Here is a 20,290-nt window from a genome sequence, read left to right as displayed (position 1 = left end):
CTGTGATGGTCTCCTGACCCACTTTGGTTAACCTCAGTCATCCCTCCATTGTGTTGAGAGGTGGGCAGTTGATATGAATCATCTCACACGTTTTCCTGCCATCCCCTGTTTATTTTCCCGTTCTTTTCTACGCTGCGATCTTTTTATTTTTTTCTTAGCTGGGTAGCATTTTACAGCACTAATGCCACTGAAAGAAGCGTCATGGCCCTATCTTAGCAACAATGACTTCGCTATCTATTGGTCGAGAGACCCATATTGTCGTAGCAACAGTGACACGACTAGATAACGGTGTCTGGTTGGTCAATGAGAAACTCGTTCCAGACAGGCGGAGTCAGGAGCTGCAGTCAGAACTGCCCCCTTTCCTCATAACTAAAATATTTGGGTTTTTTTTTAAATACAGAAAATTATTGTTGTGTCAGATTTAGTGTTGATGTGCATGCGTGACAGATGTCTACTGGACAACAAATCAACATGTCACATAAAGGGCAATTCCATATTTTATGGGATGGGTGGCAACCTTAAAAATTATGCTCAAACTGGGATGAGGCCCATTATAATGCAATATTTACAGCCCAGTAGAATTGTTGCCACCCTGCTAATGGCTCGATCGCAGTCACATGTCCTCCCACATACCTCCAAGATCTAGATTGATTATGGGGAGTACATTCAAGTAAACAATCTGCTGCTGGATGTCGGAAACTTTACACGTCCCTGGGCCTCAACATGACAGGACCAGAATGTTTAGTGTATCCGTGACTGCTCACTCGTTTGATGCAGGTTGACATCCAGTTTTTTGGAGTCTCCAGTTTTAGTAGTTGAAAGGGAATTTGTGCATATGGTGTCTAAACCTTTCAGCGCCTCTTCGCTCCTGTGAGGTTGTGGAGAGCTTAGCTTAATTAGAGGCACAGGAGCGCCATGGTTGCCTACCGCCACATGGAGCAGACACTGGTGCTCTAAGGCTTTGTAGATTTTGTAGATGTTGTCTACCTGTGTCCTAATGATGGTGCTTGCATTGTTTCTAGTTGGTCTGTTGGACTTTTAGTTGTTTAGGTTTGATGTAGCAAATACACATTTCATATCTACAGTTCCACAAACTACTCCCACACACCATTAAATGTTTAGAGAATTTAGAAGCTGACAGGGACCTGGTGCAAAACTCCAGCCCTTGTTTCGGGTGACCTTTGCTAAAATTCACAGGTGGCCTTTATAGTTACACGTTTTATTGGGCAAGCACATCGAATCAGTAACTGCCTGTGGGCATCACCACTCTGACCATTCCACCATACAATGGTAAGGTGGGAAAGAGCAGGCCATTGACTCATATCTTCTCCATTATCCAGTAAAAAACGCAAATATGACATATGAATCAGATTTAATTTCATTCTATTTGATTCTATTTGAAGAAATCTACAGAGTGGGAGCCTTTAGAGGACAGCCAGGAGGTTAATACATTATAAATGAGGAGCGAATATTACATATTTTCCAAATGTGCCGGTTTCTTTTAGTGCTGTTACAGATTTTCCAGTGATGTCAGACAGATTTGAATGGGTTCACAATTGAATAAAAAGTTATTTTGATATAAATTCCAAAGACATCTAAATGATTTAAATCATATGCAGAATTAATACCTCCAATATTTTCCAATACGATATCTTCCCCCAGCCTTTCCTCTCTCTGTTACCACAACCTCTCATCAATTTACTCTCTCTCATCTCAGAGTCTCATTAACGCCGCTGCCCTGTGAGCTCTTTGTCTCCTCTCTCTACCCCCCTTTGTGCAGCTGCAGAGGCTCTTCTCGTTTGCCTTTCCTCAATTTAGTCCCCTTCAACGCCTCTCATAAACAATGTGTAAGATGTATGACGGTAACAGGGCGCCGGAGACAGCCAATTAAAAGCACAATGTTTTATTATTTCACATCAGCTCTCCCCTCTCTGCAGCCCCCTGAAGCTCTTCGGATTATATAACAGCTCGGTGTCAACAGCCTGTGGAGAACAAGTTAAGGGGTCTTTGCAGCTGAAGCAGCTCAGCAACTCTGGACTTTTCCCCAACCCCCCCCCCCCCTCCACCTCCCCTCGCTTCTCTCTCCTCCCTTTTGCCATATCTACCCACTCATCCACCCACCAGTGCACCCTCTCTCTCTCTCTCTTTCTCTCTCTCTGTGTTGCACACACACACACTCTCTCTCTCTCTCGCTCTCTCTCTCTCTCTCCATCACGAAAGCACAGGGATTGCAGCAACAGCAGCAGCACCACGAGATGGAGATCTCCGCTGCATGTGTGAGTGCCTGTCCGCGGTGAGTGCAGAGACAAGAGCGAATGAGTGTCAGTGAAGGAGGTGTACATGGGTGAGAAGGGGGGGAGAGAGAGCAGAGTGAGAGGTAGGATAGGGATGTCAGTCAGGACCTGATGAGGTTTTTAGGCAATGTCTTTCTTCCTCCCCCCTCCTTCAAATCTTAACAACCTGAATCTTTGCCGGATGTGTCACAACTACTCCAGCTGTCACTGCACCGGCTGCCTCTCTCTGTGTCATCCTGCAGCCTGTGAGAGCTGCTCCGCTGGCTGGCCGGTGACCAGGCACCCCCTGAATACATGGATGAACGCGAGCTCTACAGGGGATTTGTGCTTTCTCGTCCTTTGCTCCTCTGATCTGTTTCTCAAGGTAAGAGTTGGGCTTCTTTTTGCAGAGTTGCACATATTTATCAGATAAAGGTTGTCAGATTCTTCTGACTGAATTGAAGAATGCAGCTGCAGCACGCTGGATTTAGGATTTAATGATGTTAAAAGTCTCAGGTTAGTGATGCATGCATGGGTATGATCGCTACATGCGCATTAGATATGAATCAATTAGGGAGGGGGCATTTCTGCATCCCAGCACTGGGAGGTTTACTGACTAAGGAAAACACGTCAGAGATTTTCCTTCACTGTAGATGAAAAAGAAGGATGGATGCTCCTATAAATGAACTTTGATTCATGCATCTTGCATTCATCTGACGCCGAAGAGGCTGTTCGGGAAGATCGTTGCACTTGTGACCTGTTCACACACGACTGATGAAGAATATTGATGAATCTTCACTAATAGACTGTTTGTTTCGTAATAAAAAAATACAGATCGTTTAGGGAGAAACATCCATCACGTTAAGTGGTTTCGACTCCAAGAAATATTCTGTGGGGCTGACATTGATGGGAGGTGGATCAAGGCTTATCGTGACTAATGATATATGTAATCTGGGAATCTCTGGGGTGCTGCATAGGGCTGCACTCAAATGTATTGCTTGCTATGCATCATTCCTTTGCTAAAGCATTTTACAGGAGTGCCAAACAGGTTGCGGCTTGTCCATATCACATAACATTTTCATATTCACAAATCAGGGACTAAACTCTTCCTGAGATCATTCAATCATCACGTGTGTTTGTAGCCCAGCATGTTAATCAATAACTTAATCAGGGTGCAGTGCTGCATTCATCTTTGGGGGGCTAAACTGTCTCTTTCTGTATTATACATTTAGGGGACCCGTATATACTGTTTGTACGTGATAACAAAAACGAGAAGCATCCCTCTGGATCAGGCTTTCAGAAGGGGTTCTACCGAATGATCCATTTCACAGCCATCCAGGAGATAAGGGAATAGAAGTATTTCATAACCTCCAACTCCTGCACATAGCAGAAGGGACTGCTCAGTTATATGTTTCCTTCTGTGCAGTTGGCAAGTTTTTCTTTCTTCTTTAAAGATCAAAAGACAATCGAATGGGCAGGAACCAAACTGAGCAGTGCTTTAAGCGAGCTGAGGCCACGCGTAACCTTACTGCATGGGCGAAGGACGTATGGAGGCATATGTCACCATATTGTAGCATGAGTTATGTTACGATACAGAGTCCAACATAACGTCCCCATAACGGCAGCCTCTATCGCATCAACGTTGAGCTGCAGTTGTGCCAAATCACATGTTGAGGCTTACTTTGTTTGAGGGGTGGGAGGCGGCGATAATAACATCAGTTAACCATTAATGAGAGTAGCTGGAGGGAATGTCCCATCTAAATATCCGACATGCACTTCAGCAATTATTGAGTTGACATGGGCTGACAAGGATGTAAGGCGATCCAGGCAAAGCCTTCTCCTGCTAATAAATCATGAGTCAGCAGTGTTGCACGCCTGCTTCTGAAAGGGAAAACACCCCCAACCATCCCCACCACCACCACCACACAATGCATTAGCAGTGTTTATGTACACAATTTTTGCAGCATTGTGTGCACAATAATTCCACCATTATACTGTGACTGAAGGTGTTTTCTCTCCCTCTCTCTTTCTCTCTCTCCCTCCCTCTCTCTCTCTCGTGTGCAGCTTTTTAACGTGAACTGAAGGGCAATTGGAGCAGACATCATAGTCTGTCCGGGTACATAAGGAGATTTCAGAGGATTACTTTTGCAATTTTAGATTCGATGCATTATTCATAATCCTTTGGATAGCTGAGGCCAAATCGGGGAAAGACCCCAGGTCATTAGCAGAGATATAGCTCGCTTTGTGACAAAGAGGAGGAGAAAGATGACGAGGAGGGGCTGCAGATTTTAGTTGTTTGAATAAATCTGTGTCACACCAGCCTCACTGTCGGCCTGTCTTTTGTGATGCCCTCACACTGTGTGTATCTTAAAAATCCAGCAATAATACTCCAGAGAGCATCTTTTTCTTGATTTTCTTTGTGCGAATTACCATTTAGCCACTTCACATGACTCACATGCCCGTGTCAGAGCTTGTATGCTCGAACAGAAGACTTATTGCCGATGTGATTATCTACTCGGTGGTGTGAGATTGTATTTCTGACTGTGAAATAGGGTGATCCCATGTGAATCAGCCTCAAACAAATTCTCTTTCAATGGCATCGCTTCTGACAAACAGCTTTGGGTAGAATCAAAGTGAATAGCAAGTTATGTTTTAGAACAAATATCATCCCCAGTAGGGTTCTTCTGCTCCAACCTCCAAATCAACCGTCTGACAGATCAAACCATATTGTTTCTGTATCATGAAATCCAGCTAATTTCCTATTAATATTTTTTGCACTCCAGCAGAATGTAATGTATTTCTGCGACTGAAGTGACACCAGAAGGTCTGTTTTTTTTTCCTCCCAGATTTTAATAGAAAACACAATAAAGTGAAAATTTATGCCATTTCATCAACAGGTTTGAATGGATGGTTATGCTGCAGTGGCCAGGCTGCAAGGTGAAAGACATGGCAGGAATCCCAAGAAATACAGCCGATTTTTTAACAAGCGCGTGCGCATGTGTGTGTGTGCGTGTGTGTATGTGTGTGTAACAAGGTACAGCCTTGTGTAGTTCCTTTCGCACAGTACAAAATGCAGGTAGACAGTTTCGTGTAGCAGTTCTGCATCTCCATGCTGATCCCCATGCACTGCAGATCATGCAGCAAATCCATCACACACTTCTTTTTACGTAACAGGGAGGGAAAACTCACTTCAGCACAGGTTTTCCCACATGAGCAATCACACAGGAGAAAAACGCACAGCTGATGAAAGATGATTCATTTCAGAGATGCTGCGTCATCGTCGATCGCTCCTCTTCGTGGGGCACCAAATGCCGTATTTATTACCCATGACATCATGATGTGATTAACACGCTTTTCTGGTGGTTCCCCTCAGCTGTATCTGACATCGTTTCATTTCCTTCTGCCGTTTATTATACTGTATTTCAAGCTCGAGCCGCGCAACATGTTTCACCACAGCTAGGACAAGATATTATTCCTCACTGGGACAACATCTGTTTAAACTATTTGACGATATGTAATTATTAAACATTGAAAGACTGAATTAGAAATAAGAATTTTTAAGTGCCTTGTGGCAGACATCATCACTAAACCAAGAATTTTTTTTTAGCTGTTACCGGTAAATCAAATAACATATTTTTCTTCATTTTGGCGCTTCTTCAAGCATAAGAACTGTCCTGTTGGAAATAATCCCCAAATTGCCAGACGACAGTCTCGTGCAGAGAATGATAATGACGATAACGCGGTCAGGTTCGGTGGAGATTATTTTTTCACAGGACAGAATTGTTGCAGCATTCTGTTCATTTAAACTTTCAATACCTTCAAGAACGGTTTGGTCATGTCCTCTGCCAGGTATCATTAGACCACAGGAGGATCCCATTAAATGGAAAACGCCATTGTCTTTTGAGAAGATAAACGGAGGTGGGAGGATATCCAGTACATCACGCTGAATGAGGATTTTGCTGGAGCGGAGCAGAGAACGGGAGCTCAGCAGTTCAGATGTAATTATGATATGAAGAATGTTAAAGTGAGCCACCACATCAACCCTTTCTTTTATCGGAACTGGGCTCTTTCCGAAATGTGGAGCTCGGTGTGTCCGCAGACAATGACTTTTGGCAGAAAACCAGCTACTGTCAGAAAAAAATATAATGAAGAAAGAAGAGATTAAATAAGAGTATGAATGTGTTCCTCTGTTAACACTACTGACGCAAATAAAAAAAAGCATCCCATTTTGCATCTTTAACATTTATCAGCACATATATTCAGGAGCGGCAGGCTTTGAAACTGCAGCTTTTAAATTTGGTCAATGAAAGGTTTGCATAATGTGCACATTAATGCTTCTAGTTTCTGAGGAAAAAAAGGCATTTTAAACTCAAGGAGAAGATTGAAAGCTAAATCCATTTGTAAGACAAGATCAACAATAGTACACGCTTGGAAGTGAAAGAATATGAAGAAATATGTCACTCTCCCCTCTAAATAAAACTGCAAAATGAATTTAAAAGTAATCAAATATTGTTTTTTTAAAAAAGTAATTACAAATGGCCTTTAATTCATGAGAGAAGAATAAAACTGGGAACATAATGTAGCCTTTAAAACACCTTCTTCCACTACAAGTAGATATTGTGCTTATTTTAAGCATTTTAATGTGTGTTGTGTGGTGTTCTCACTCAGATGTAACTCTCGTAGCACTGATTTGCTTTCTTTGATTGTATAAAAATAGCTGAATATATCTCTTTGTCACATTATAGGAAGTATGGTGAGCAAAGTGGACAGCCAATGCATCATCCTCTCCAATTCCGATGAGTCAGATTCAGAGGCAGGACGGTCTCACAGCCTTGACGCTCACTCTGGACCCGAGTCAGGCCGGCAACAGGTGAAGAAGAGGAACAAGGCCTTACAGGTGCGTTTTAAGGATATCTGTGAAGCTCAGAATGAGCATCGAAGACGACGCTCCAGGTCCATTTCCTGTAAAGTGACACAGAGAAAGTACATGACCATGCCTTCTAGGCGCTCCATTCCAAACGTGACCAAGAGCACTGGCGTCCAGACCTCACCAGACCTCTCAAAGCGATACAAAACTTTCCCTTTTGAGAGGAAGAAAGGACATATTTTCAAGCATGCTGCTTTGGTGGAGAGTTACAGAGGACAAAATAATGGGTTTTTGAGTGATATAAAGGTGGGAGAAGAGGATGTAGAACCTATTAAAGACTCATCTAAGTACAAAGGGAAAATTGTGGGGCAAACGAAAGCCTTGCTTCACCATACAGATGACAGCAGCGATACCGAGGATTTGGTTTCTAGTGTCAACTGCATGGACGGACCGACTTGTCCTGACTCCTCTCAGTTCTCAGAGGAGTGCAGCTCACCCTCCAAAAGAGAGGCAGTGCACCAGGTTTGTGGATCAAGGACCAAACATGGATTAAGTAGAGAGGAGGACGATGCTGCTGGTAACTTTTCAAAACCCAAGCAGCGAAGTTCACAGTCTCAGCCAAAGGGCACTGGCCCAGTGGCATGGAACTCCTTGACACTGGTGGAATCTTTGGACAGCCCATCTGTGACCTGCAAATGGAAAAAAGACACAAAGGTGCATGAACAGCACTCTCAGACGCTACCCCATAGTGCCAGGTGTTCTGTACAATCGCAGGCGCACTGTCGAACCAGGCATGTGTCGGCCTCTTCCAAACTCCAGCAAACTGTTGGGGAAGAGGGGGGCTTTACTCCAAAAGACACGCGAGCTCCAAGCGTGGGCAGCAGCCAACAAATAATGCCCTCATCCGGAGATAAGGATATCAAAGCACAGCTGGAGGCCATGGAGAATCTCATCAGCTCAAGCCAGGAGACCATCAAGGTCCTGCTCGGAGTAATTCAGGAACTGGAGAAAGGTGAAGCCCAGAGAGAGGGGTGAGTACAGAAGCTTTGCTTTTCAGATACCCGCACCACCAACCTCAGCTGCATGTGCCTCCCACTGCTGCCTATAACTAAAACAAAGTGTTCTAACTTTATATTCATCACCAGGCTAAGCAATGTTTCTCTGGGTGCAACATACACCTTGAATAATGAGCCTTAACTGGATGTACATGGATCTATAGACAGGACTGTGCTTCAGGCTAACTTCCGTATTTTCTTCAGAGTCATTCTGGGAAACAAACCAAAACAAAACCTGGGAGCAGTAAAAGTAATGTACCAAAAAATACCGTCAGGCCCTTGGGAAGACCACAAATTATACGTATGTGGCTGAACTGAATGAGACACGACGCAGTCTCTGCAGTGTTGTTTGTATCAAGATTGTATCTCCTGCAGTGGAGACAACTGGTGGCACTCCATGACAGAGAGCACGGACAAGACTTCTCCTGTGAAACACACTGGGATCAGCTGTTCCCCACACGGTTGCTTCAACTAAACAGTGACTGCAATAAAGTGATCGAATAGCTTTAGTCTCTCTGCTGCTATCTTCCTCTGGCCCGTCCATGTACTCCTGGAGGCCAGGACCTGTATTCCGTTGAGGTGGATTTTCTTCCACTCTACCATTTAATGTTGCTCCTTCTCGCTTTCCTTTGAAACCCCTGCCTGTTGTGTCAGCAGCACCAGATGAGCCATCATCCCACAATAGTGAGAACAGCGGGTTTTGGTGTCCTGCATCTGGCTGCTACAGGCAAAAAAAAACTAAAGACAGATTTTGTCAAATTCAGCAATTTCTTTATAGGGCCAGGAAAAAAAACAATTTAACTACAGACAAATATCCATATTAGTTGGTTTAGGCTGCAGCAAACTAAAACAATTGCAGACTTGCACTTGTTGCTTGCACAGGTTTGGGCCGCAATAAGGAACTCCACCAACCTCAGTTCAGGAAAAAAGCAATCAAAAGCTATTTTATACACTGTGAAGTGCATCTGTGCAGGTCAAAACCTTATAAAAGCCACATAAATTGTAATTTGACTGACAGCTTAGTCGTTTACTGAGGTGAAAAAGGAGCAAGGAATTCTTCATATGTAGCCGATCAGGTGAATAACCCTTTCAGAGCATTTTATTAAAGAAAACAAAACACCAGAGTGGCGCTTCGAAACAGAGAGAGAGAGAAGTCTTTACAGTTCTTTCTTTCTAAACTAGCAGTGCAAAATCAATCAGTCCATCAAGTAAATGTTCAGACATTTACCTGAATTTTCTGAACTGATTCTCACGGAAAGAATTAAGTCTCCACTTTCATTTTTTGTTTTCCAAATTCTCTCCCTTGAGTTTTATGGTGCATTTCAAAATATAATAAAATGGGTTTTTTCACGGTTTCACCCCCACCATGCCATATTCCATGTATGGGAAATAAAATACATTATGACTTACCAAAGGTTCTTCACAGCAGAGCTTTTACATCAATTCCATGAGGTACTTCTCCTTTAATACCAAAACCAACCCAAAGCAAAGTGTTTTCTCACTGTGGCGCGGCACTCTAGGACCTTGTGTAATGGTGCAATTACTGCAGCCTGGTGCCACTTTTGGTTTTATTGCCACAGAAGTGTGCTAGCTGCAGTGTTGTCGGTGTCGTCCGAGGGGTGCTGTTACTGGAAGCAAACTCCACATTTTACAGGATTTACCCTTAATGTCTTTCCCATTGCTGTCTGGCTGGCTGGAGGGCTGGGCAGCAGTTTCTCTGGGATTAACTAAGAGTAAAATATAAAATACAGCAAAGATAGTTATTTTAGACAACATTTCATGTCAATGATAATCATTCTGTAACAAAGGGAGAATGCACTATATTAAAGTTGTATCAAAGGTACAATTGAAATCCCCCTTTGAAAGTACGCATTAGAGGATTTATTATATGCATGTTTCATTCTTCTTCTGTCCGAGCTAACAGGGAAAACAGGGGTGGGATATATTCCTGGGCAGTGTGCAATTACCTCCCTTTGCTTTTCCTATTCTATTTGGTGCACTATACACTGTTGCTGGACTGTATAGACTAATGCATATTTAATCTGGAACCAGAAATATCTGGTTGGAATTGGTGTTTGTGTGCTGATTGGCCCACACAATCTGATTTAAGGCTTGCCTTCACTGCATTAGAAGAGCCAGTAAACACAGCGCTGGGACACTTCACTGTCACAGTCTTTCATATCACTCTGTCGATCTCACCTATCCTTCAAGGTCCTTTTAAAGATGGGAAGAGAATAGAATGACGCATGTTAAAACGATTTGGCGATAAACTCCCATAAGGTCTTTTCATTGTAGTGAATGTTGACTGCACGCTGAATTCCCTGATTTACAGTCTCTGTGCACAGCTGTTTGAAGAGACTTCATTTGAGAACAGGGCATGATAGATGAACCCTGTGACCTTGAGCTCCCATCAGCATTTTCGATCTGCAGAAAGGCCGATCCATCTTCACAGCTCCGGGGTCACCTCTCGTGTCATGGTGGCCAGTTGAGATCCATTCCCTATGCATGTCATTCAGGGGGGGTGATAGGAAGAAATTAAAAGTGCAGGTCGAACAGAGCTCCCCCTAGCATCCAAACATCACTGCCGCCTGTGTGGGGACACCTGCATGCTTACGTAACTCAGAGGTGCATTATTGACATTGTGAGAGATGCCGCCTGCCACAGTTAACATGCTGGGATTGAATATTTAGTGTCGTTTTTCACAGGAGGCACAGGAGGAAAGCTATTATTGATTTTAACATTGAAATCTTATAAACGGCATTGCGGATTGAGTACAGACGGATGACCCTAGGCCATATGTACCTGTGCCATAAACAGAGCAGACGCACTTTCTCTTATTTATGGCTTTGGTAAGTCTATAGTGCCTAAAAGCAATCAACTAGATACATACATTTCATGTGATTCATGTAGCATTTTAATGCAACTTACTTGGCCCTGCATGAATATAGCAAGGCAATGTAAACCTGTCAAGGTGTGGTAATCTTGTTACAGTATGTAAAATCAGCCAATTTATACTTTGTATTAAGCAAATCCGAGGATGCGGCGGGAGCGCGGCTCCACTCTCCCAAATTTAAATGCTGGGAATAAACGAAACTTGGTGAAAATGAATGGGGCCACATCTTGCCACTGGTGATCACATATATCTTCTCATCTCTCTGTTCCCAGGCTGACGTATCGAACAGGACAAGACACAGCAAACTGTGACACTTGTCGAAACAGCGCGTGCATTATTTACAGGTGGGTCCTTTACACTGCAACTGTGTCAGTAAATCTGCATTATTTCACTTTATTTTTGGTTCCTTTTGGTGGTGTCTAAACAGAGGCAACCACTGCTGCGTTTAAAAATGGGAAAAAAATATTACTTTTATTATCATTTGCAGAATTCTTGGGAATTTAATGCCTCCATGCAATAGATAAGTACTCAGATGCAGTAGTGGGAATTTTATTATATGCTTGGGAATACAGCTGTGTGGGAGAGACACACATTTAATTAAATCCTATAAAATACAATAAAATGTATAGTTGATCATTTTGAAAGTGGAGTGTGTACAGTATATATATTATTATGACCTTGTCTGGGATGAAAAATGATGAATGAAGAAGGTACAAAATGAGATGTAAGATCATGTGTTTAATCCACGGAATGGTTTGGAAAATCTGAAAAAATGTCTCAAATATTTGTTCCAAAAGACAAAATTTTAATAAGACTAATATTGCCTTTAGTGGTTAACTCCAGTATATATTGACCAAATTAAGTTTTTATTTTGCTATCTTAATCCTCTCCAGCAGCTTGGATTAAAAACTTTCAAAGACAATTTTGACTAGACTGTTGTATTGGGGGAACGATTCACCTTTTGGACAATTTTAAAAAGTCTTTTTTTGACAAACATATTTGGAAATTTGAAATAAATATGTGCATATTTTAAATAAATAAAACTATTTCAGTTTTAATTGTGCTCTATAGTTTATCAATGTCGGTGGATCCAGCCTAATCAAACAAACAATGAAATGAAACGTAATGTGGCAGAAGCATCAATGCCCCTCAGGACTCACCTGATGGAAGCTGTTGTCTGCAGTGCGTCTGACATACTTCATCACAGTGAAACGTGCACATTTCTCATGCTCCCTTCACTGCCTCCCATCAAGGTCACGGACTGTTTCACCCACCCCTGACGTTCTCCATTTACAAATCCATTTGTTGAGACCTGGACAGGCAACATTGGTGAAAAACAGTCGCACCGTGAGCACAGGGCCATTGAACCTGAACCATTTATGTAAATTCTTACGACCCGGCTTTGCAATGATGTATCCTCCCCAAACTAAAACCTTCCCCTTAGAACGGTGCCCATGTTATTAAAAACTGAACTTCAAAAGTGTATAAAAATATATTCTGTCAATGCAACTGGAATAATGCTGGAAGCAAAGAACAGAAACAAAAATGTTCCATCAACCATGTTTGTTTAAAACACTGATAAGAGTGGAGAGAAGCATCTCCTCCTGCTCTTCCAACGTTGTTAAACCTGACCTGATTCCACAATGAGAGATGCAGACAGACATGCTTCCCTGTGACCCGGCTTCTAATCAAAGAAGATCTCCATGGCCCGCGGCTGTGTGAAGCCTCTTGTTGTGCATGACGTGCATTTTATCCATCTTTAACTTCACACAGCTCCACTTTCAGACGCTAATTCCACTCATTTAGTTGTATAAAAGCAATGATGACAAATTGCCAGCCACTTTCTTTTTCTTTACTAAACTAAAGTAAATCTCTGAACTGCCCCAGAACAATTATCTCCGGGCCACGCTCTCCCCTCCATCAGTTGTCTAAATGACTTGTTTTCTAATTATTTCCTAACTTTGTCCAAGAGATTTCAGTGAACCGGCAAATTGGAGAGAAACTGGCAAAGCTGTAAACAACATCAGAATTAGGATTCCAAAAAAACATCCGCAGAATTTTTATTATTGCTGAGAGCGTACTTGCTGATTGACATATTTCTTTCATGATTATGTTGACAATAATCAGCGGTTCTTATGCAATAAAATAATAAAATAGTCAATTGGTGTTCCGCATGGTTTAGTTCTAGGTCCCAATCTAAAGATCGAAGAAATTTACAAATGTGTGAAGTTACACAACATAATACAATCAGCATCGTCTTTATTTCATGTGGTACATCTTGGAAAAACTGTGTTTATTATAATTACGGTTCACCGGTCTTTTGAAGACGCATTGTACAAACTAAACACATGTTCTTACCTTAAAACATGCATCATGTGTGCGTGTGTGTGTGTCCATCAACTCATGTTCATGAGACTAGTCATTACCATGAATGCGGTTTTCAATCAGCAGGTTAAAGCGACTCTGAAAGAACATCAAGTACAATGTGAGCAAATCCTCTTATGAGCCCGTGAAAGGTATTACATGTCATTACATGATTGGGTCTCTTATTTATGGCCTTTTCTGCAAAGAACGTGCTAACTCAAAGTGACCGGGCGTAAAAAGCATAGAACCTTTTCAGAAACTAACCATAAAGTTGTAACAAATGGCCATAAAATCCTTGTTCTGTATTCTTAGATCTATATCAGTCCTGCTCGTGATTATTCATCCTCGTCTCATGCAGCTGTTTTAAGCTCAGCTTATATCATAGAAGATTAATGAAATATCAGAGCAATTGTTAGCTTCAGAGCTGTCTGGCGTCTCTGATACGCCTTATAAAAGCACAACTTTTTGCCCACTCAATTGCAGTCAGACTCTGGGTTCAGTCCAAAAACCACTAATTCCCTCAGTCTCCGCCCACATTGAGCAGACTGCAGCATCTCCTACATCACTACTGGGTTCTAAGCATGGCCAGCATAAAAAGACGAAGCAAGACTCAGCATATGGATAGGAATATAGGAATACAGGAATAAGAATAGTAATATTGACCTTAACATCCAGGGAAAGTGGAAACCTTAAACCCCCTCATCCATCAGAATGCTACACTCTGTTCTGTGCCCAGAGGCTTCTGTGTTATTTAGATACTTATACAACAACAGTCAGCCGCAGCCAGCATATTCGTGCATAACATAAAGATGCCACATCTCCAAAGGGTGTGGATCAGTTCACTGCAGAGCTACGGAATCTTACAAAGGATGGAGACATCATTAAAAACACATTCGGAGAGATGAAGCTTCTGTCTCCAAAGGTTTGGAAATGGTTCTGGAAGTTAATGGAATCAACTTTATTTTTTTTAAAAAAAGCAGCATTGTGCAAGTCCAGGACTTAAGGCTTAAATGTGTATAATAGTCTACCTTAATATAACTCTGAGGCTAGGCTGACCCCAGGTTGATGGCTGCCAGCACGTGAAATCAACATTTCCACCACTTTCTACTGTAATGGTGCAATGATGTGGCCTTCACGGACCTCAGTGATGAGCATATAAGCAGGAGCATCTCTGCCTGTATCACTGTTGCGCACACATCAGGGAGTCAGGGAGGTGCAGCCCCTTCCACCTACTCAGTTAAATATCTCTGCATTTGTTCCTTTTTTGATTATTCGCCATTGAAGACTATACAATGGGAATGCACCCACATCTTCCTCTTCACGCTCACTGTCATGCTTCTCTCCGGGCTCCATTCAAACACGATTTATCACTGAATCAGCTACAAATTGCATGCGAACCACCGCTAAATCAACCTAGAATACACCAGGAAGCTCAGATCAAACCATTTCGTGTTTTTTTTAATACCAAAGTGTCTTCTTTAAGAACAAGTGTACAACCAAACCCCCCAATTTAAAACTAAAGAAGAACTAGAAATGACTTTAAAAAAGAGTTATGTGCAAAGCAATATGATGAGACAATGGGACCTAATTAGCACTTGTGTTCCTCAGTCGTGGGTGGTGTTTTTGGAGAACAGTTGTCAGGATTTTCTGTTTGTTCTCCTTAATGAGATGGGGGGGAAGGGGGTGTCTCTGTTTAGCTGCAAAGCAGGAAGCCATATAACAGAGCGATACATGACAGGGTGAGATATTCTGTATCTCATTTACATAACCTGTGGGGAGTTTCTGCTCCGACTGTTGCCTGCCAGAGGAGGAAATAACTGTCACTCTCTTGTGATTTAATCTACTACGACCTGTCATGTAGTTCTGAAGATGTTACGCCACAGTGGGCCTGAGCCACTCATCTTGTCAAATGGAGAATTTAAAAAGCAAACGGCCAAAAGGGGGAATCACAAAGGGGGGGAAGTCACACTGGTAATAGTGGCAGAAAGGACATGTAGCTTGCAGGGACACTACGCTCGGATTTGGGTTTCATTTCAGATCACTCTCAGGAGTAACAGCCATGAAACGGTGTTCAGCACATCACTGTTGTGCACTGACAAACAGCTTGCCACTAATCACCGCATCGCGTCCTCGCGGTGCACAGATCAAAGAGTTGATTAATCGGCGTTGTTTTATGCCCTAAAAAAAGCCAGGCCGTCTCTGGCTGCCTCCAGTCTGTTTATTTGCAGCCGTGATCTCAGACGTGGAGCTTGTGTTTGCCAAAGCACCTGCTCCCCGTCGCCATCCGCATGGTGCGCCGCCGCCTCGGGCTTCACTTGGAGCCAGTTGTGCGCGACGCACAGCAATTGAAGCCATCCACCAAAGTGATTAGTTTCTTAATAATTGCTGAGCCTGTGGTGTGTTCTCACCGTTTCTGTCCATTCAACATCGTTTACACTGCAGCTGCAAAAGGCAGACAGTCATCAACGCAAAAGAAACGATGCAGAGGGAAATCAGAAAACTATCACAATGGATAAGTCGAACACTGCACGAAACAGCAGATTTTCCAGATACTCAGCAAATCAAAGTGAATTGAGAAAGTATAACAACAAAGTATATTATGTCATCTCATTCTAAACCATTAAAAATGTTGAGCTCTGCAGGCCAGTTCTTAATAAGCAGACTGCAATGGCATTTTCCATGTACCTGAACGTCCTATATTAACATGGACATCCAAAATGCAATCCGATCACACACCCCATATTGTACCTTTTACCCAGAAACTTCTGGGGTCACGTTCTGTGGAAAGCTTCAATGTTCATTCCATTTGACCCACACAGATGTGTCCCTACTGTTATATGTCACATGTGAGGAGTAATGTTACTGTTATCTACTGGACACCAAACATTAATTTGTATTAGTGTTAGTAAATTAGTTACATATGGTAGCTACAATTGTTATTATGCAGCTAAGGTCAGACTTTTATACAGTCCTACTATATTCTCGCTTCAGTTCTTAAAATCCCCGCCCTGAAAAACTAAGCAATCTATCTTCTCTTACACTGGACATTTTTAATTTACTTCTGTTCCCAACTTAACTTAAATATATCTGATGGGAAAGGACAGTTCCCAGGATTCATTATGTCCCTTTAAGTGCAACACATCCTTCAGTGGACTAATTACACTGCCCATCAAAGCTGTTCTCCCATCAGGCCGACTGTTGTACCCTAAAGTGTATTTGTGCGCCTGCAGACAAGTGGAGAGCCGCATGTTTGACCTCGACATGTCAGGTGTCATCTGTTTTGGCAGCTACACGATTCAAGCGCTAATCTTTCATCGTGTAGCAGGAGAGAGGTGGGTTTTGTAACCCACTGTGTTCAATTTTTAAATGCAGTGTGTCAGCTCCAGGGGTGAAAAAGAAAGGCTGAAAAATTGCCCAAAGCCACAGAAGATTTCCTTATCGGACACTGTGTGTTTAGACCCAATTTAGCAGGCAAAGGGCAAATGATTCATTCTCTTTCCCTTCCATCATGATGCTTTTACGATGTTTTGCAGACCCAAAGAATAAATACATTTAATGAACGCAGCAAATCAATAGCACTAAAGTCAAAAGAGATGGTGTGTATTGCATTCTGTCCCTTGCTTGAAATAAAGCAATTAATCAGGGTCTCTTTGGCCTCTTGATGGTTTCATTGGGATGGAATTAAGCCCCCTCATTCCTCCCAGGCCCGAAAGACTTCATCGGAGCGAGTATTTAACTGCGGCACTGAGGATGACTAGCCTGGGATTAAACTGCCTAATGTGAGAGAGTGATGTGCTGTGGGTCCTTGTATTTTTAGGGGGGTTTTGTGCACAAAAATAATCGTGCATTAAAAGCCCTGTAAAGTTATGCATACAAAGCGCAGCCATTACACAAAGAACGGCCATTACGGCCTGAAATGTGGATTTGTTTCAGGGGAAATGTGCTGCCAGGGTGTCCGTCACCGCCTCATTTTGAGCCTCCATCTGGACAGTAATGGACAACTGACAGGAAGAAAGTAAAAACTGAGTCAGAAGTGGTTAAAGAATAAACTTTTGCAATATCTCAATATCCTGAAAATCTACTTCCCATAATGTGTTGCAGTGTTGAACTGGACTTCAAGCTTCAAGAGGAGAAACTGCAGCCCCTGATGAAGAGACTTTGTCCCCTAGACAGCCAGCAATGTCCAGCCCTGCCTTACTCCAACGAAGTGTTCACAACCACCCCAAAACGCAAGTCCAAGTCAGAGTCCAAAAAGCACGCTCGCTGGAAACTCTGGTTCCTCTGAGTGCACGCTGAAGGCTCCGGAAGCAGCCTCTGCAGTGGGTCTATTAATGCCCATGTTCTTCATAGAATGAAGAAAGGAATGTTCAGATGCTGCCTCCAGAATTGATGGCAACAGAATCCAGTTCATTTAGGATTCTCAGTTGAGACTGCACTTTGAGTCATCTGGAGCACAGCAGAGACAAAAAGAAAAAAGGAAAAGGAAGAAGAAAAAAAAGAACAATTAAATTTCTGTTAAATCTTTTTTTTTTTCCCAGCATGTTTGCAGATGATCGAGTCGCTCCTCCAAAATACAAGGTGAGTTTTGGAAACGTATTTTTCTTCCACTAATGTAACACTGGCTCATTTAACAATGTACATTTCACTTCATGTTGCTGGTGCACCCTCCAATGAAATGCACTTTGCTTTATTTCCTTAGAGCATATTGCCTGGCAACGAGAGGAGGCGTCATGTGGAGAGCCTCTTATGAGTGAAGCTATAATCTTTGAATGGACATCAGCCGCAAACCCAGCAAAGCACAAACATTTGTCTATTGAGTGAAGCGGTGCGTAAAAGACTGAAACGGTGCGGAACATGGCAGACTGTCGGCGCCGTTCCTCAAATCCAGCCTCTCCTCCGTCCTTATCTCTTAACATCCCGCTCAGTTTGTCAGGCTGACTGAACGTGCGCCCATCGCTGTTAATAACCTCCGTCGCCTCCCTGCTTTTGTTATTCTGTCCCTTTCTCTCAGTCCCCCCCCCCCCCCCCCCCCAAGTTAGATCTCCATGCAGCCGATGTGCTAACCAGCCAACTTTGCCTCACTCACCCTCTCCTCCTCCATCCTCTCTGTTGGCACCGGCACGAGTCGATATCTGCCTCGTTTCTACTGTGAAATTAAATTTTAAATATCCGGGAAGGCTCCTGCTTTTGAAGGAGTTGCGGTTGTCTAAAGGTTTATTGGAGGTCAGTTTTTTTTTTTTAACCATATATCATGTTTTGACCCCTAAAGATGAAGAATGTTCAGGACTCAAACTTTTGCTGTTTGAACTGTTTTTAAGTTGGTTTCATGACCGTTCAGCTCACACTGATGTGTTGCACTGCTTAAAATACTTATTGTCTCTGTTCCGTCTTGTAAATAAAATTTCCTTTTCGGATATTATAATCATGGGACAACAGAGATACGTCCAGACAAATGACTGTGCACTTATCTTGCAACACTGGAAGGGCTAATATACGATGCTAAAGTAGTGTGACAGCGATTTTATGACAGCAGCTCTTATTCCGATACTGTTCGGTGGCAGAGAAACGTTGTAAAATCTGGCCTCCTGTCATTAGACCACAGTAGATTGCGTTTTTGTTTCAGGTCACCACTGTCCATGCAAAGATCTTTATCTTAAGAAAGTGCAATTTAGTGGCAACGTGCAATATGATGCATTTTTCTACTGTTTCTACATCGCAATTAAAACATTTTCAACTTAAGGCGCTTTGGTGTGCTGATATGTCTGACAACTGTACAAGAATAGCACAATGTATTAATCCAACGTGCACGCCTGTGTGCGTAGCAAAATCCAAGTGTTGGATTGGCTCTTTATTAAATGTCGGGTACCATCCAGAAAAGTCCCCGACACTAAAATCTGGAGACGAGAGCATAAAGATGCAAGCTCAACAGCCGACAGCCTGGTTCCCTTCCTAATTTGCTTGCAGCAGCCAAAAACCAGCATTGCACGGTCCGTAACTGACATGTTTTGTGCTCCATTGACAGAATCGTATAAAAAAACGTCCCTTTTGTCGTGTGATTAGTCTCTGCTGAAGACGCTACTTTCAAATCAAAACCAGCCGTCGGGTGGGGGGGCTTAAACCAAACTGGGTGACCTGATCCCACACTCCCCTACTTCTGTCCTGATTGGCTGTTCTTCCATCTTTTATGCGCTACTCAGCCAACTCTTTTGTCTACAGCAGTTCTTGAAATTATATTGTTCGTGGCACATGGATTAGTCCATAATTCTGTCCGTCAGTCACAATTTCACAAAGGTCACTATGATTTATCGATCAAATTCAGGTTAGAATAAAGCCTTTTTCTATTTAGGTATTATTCTTAATAATAAGAAATATGGGGACATTTTTGGAGGCATACGGTAATTTATTTTTCATTACAAGCTGAAAGTTTTAAAAGTAACTAGTGGGGTTTGAGGGTGGGGGGGGAAACATCATTGTATCTTTCAGGTAATATGGAAAAATGTGTTGTTCCAAGAAATCATAATTAAATTTGACTAATTCTTATGCAACCCTTTTTTTTCTCAGTTCTATTTGATTATTTTTGTCTTTATATATTTGGGTGTCGTTGTAATAATTTTCAACCATCATATGACAAACCAGCAACATTATTGATCATTTAAAAGGCATGCGATGAAGGGCTCATATGGAGGATTTACATCAAAGTAGTCAGCATTAAAGACTAATAATAATGAATAATAGCAACTTTGAGTTAACGGTCTTTCAGTTTAATACCACAGTGCTCGTCCATATACGCTGTACATACATCGGCAGAGTTCAAACTTCATCAAACTGACAAGCTCCC

At 42.4% G+C, this 20,290-nt stretch overlaps 1 protein-coding gene across 4 annotated transcripts; it reads left to right on the top strand.

Annotated features, from left to right (window-relative positions):
- Window positions 1-2,235: 2,235 nt before the first annotated feature.
- insyn2ab (inhibitory synaptic factor 2Ab) lies at window positions 2,236-19,183 on the top strand. Of its 4 annotated transcripts, none has more exons than XM_029835837.1 (6): window positions 2,236-2,293; window positions 2,537-2,658; window positions 7,019-8,171; window positions 11,361-11,432; window positions 17,554-18,030; window positions 18,152-19,183. In XM_029835837.1, exons 3-5 carry the CDS (start codon window positions 7,024-7,026, stop codon window positions 17,735-17,737), a joined length of 1,404 nt encoding a protein of 467 aa, XP_029691697.1. In that variant the 5' UTR covers window positions 2,236-2,293; window positions 2,537-2,658; window positions 7,019-7,023; the 3' UTR covers window positions 17,738-18,030; window positions 18,152-19,183. The 4 variants fall into 4 exon arrangements, with proteins under 4 accessions (XP_029691697.1, XP_029691696.1, XP_003964024.1 ...); XM_029835836.1 differs by adding an exon at window positions 6,123-6,271 and having other exon boundaries at window positions 2,244-2,658; XM_003963975.2 differs by having other exon boundaries at window positions 2,244-2,658.
- Window positions 19,184-20,290: the final 1,107 nt, after the last annotated feature.

This window comes from Takifugu rubripes, chromosome 4 (assembly GCF_901000725.2).
Source record: "Takifugu rubripes chromosome 4, fTakRub1.2, whole genome shotgun sequence".
NCBI classification, from domain to species: domain Eukaryota; kingdom Metazoa; phylum Chordata; class Actinopteri; order Tetraodontiformes; family Tetraodontidae; genus Takifugu; species Takifugu rubripes.
Note: the sequence above shows the minus strand (reverse complement) of the source record. Positions and strands in the feature narration are given on the sequence as shown.

Excerpts from the sequence above, each read along its gene's own strand:
- insyn2ab (XM_029835837.1), top strand. The coding sequence starts at position 7,024 with ATGGTGAGCAAAGTGGACAGCCAATGCATCATCCTCTCCAATTCCGAT. Across the intron at positions 8,172-11,360 it reads GGTGAAGCCCAGAGAGAGGG|GCTGACGTATCGAACAGGAC; the intron begins GTGAGTACAGAA and ends CTCTGTTCCCAG. Across the intron at positions 11,433-17,553 it reads AGCGCGTGCATTATTTACAG|TGTTGAACTGGACTTCAAGC; the intron begins GTGGGTCCTTTA and ends AATGTGTTGCAG.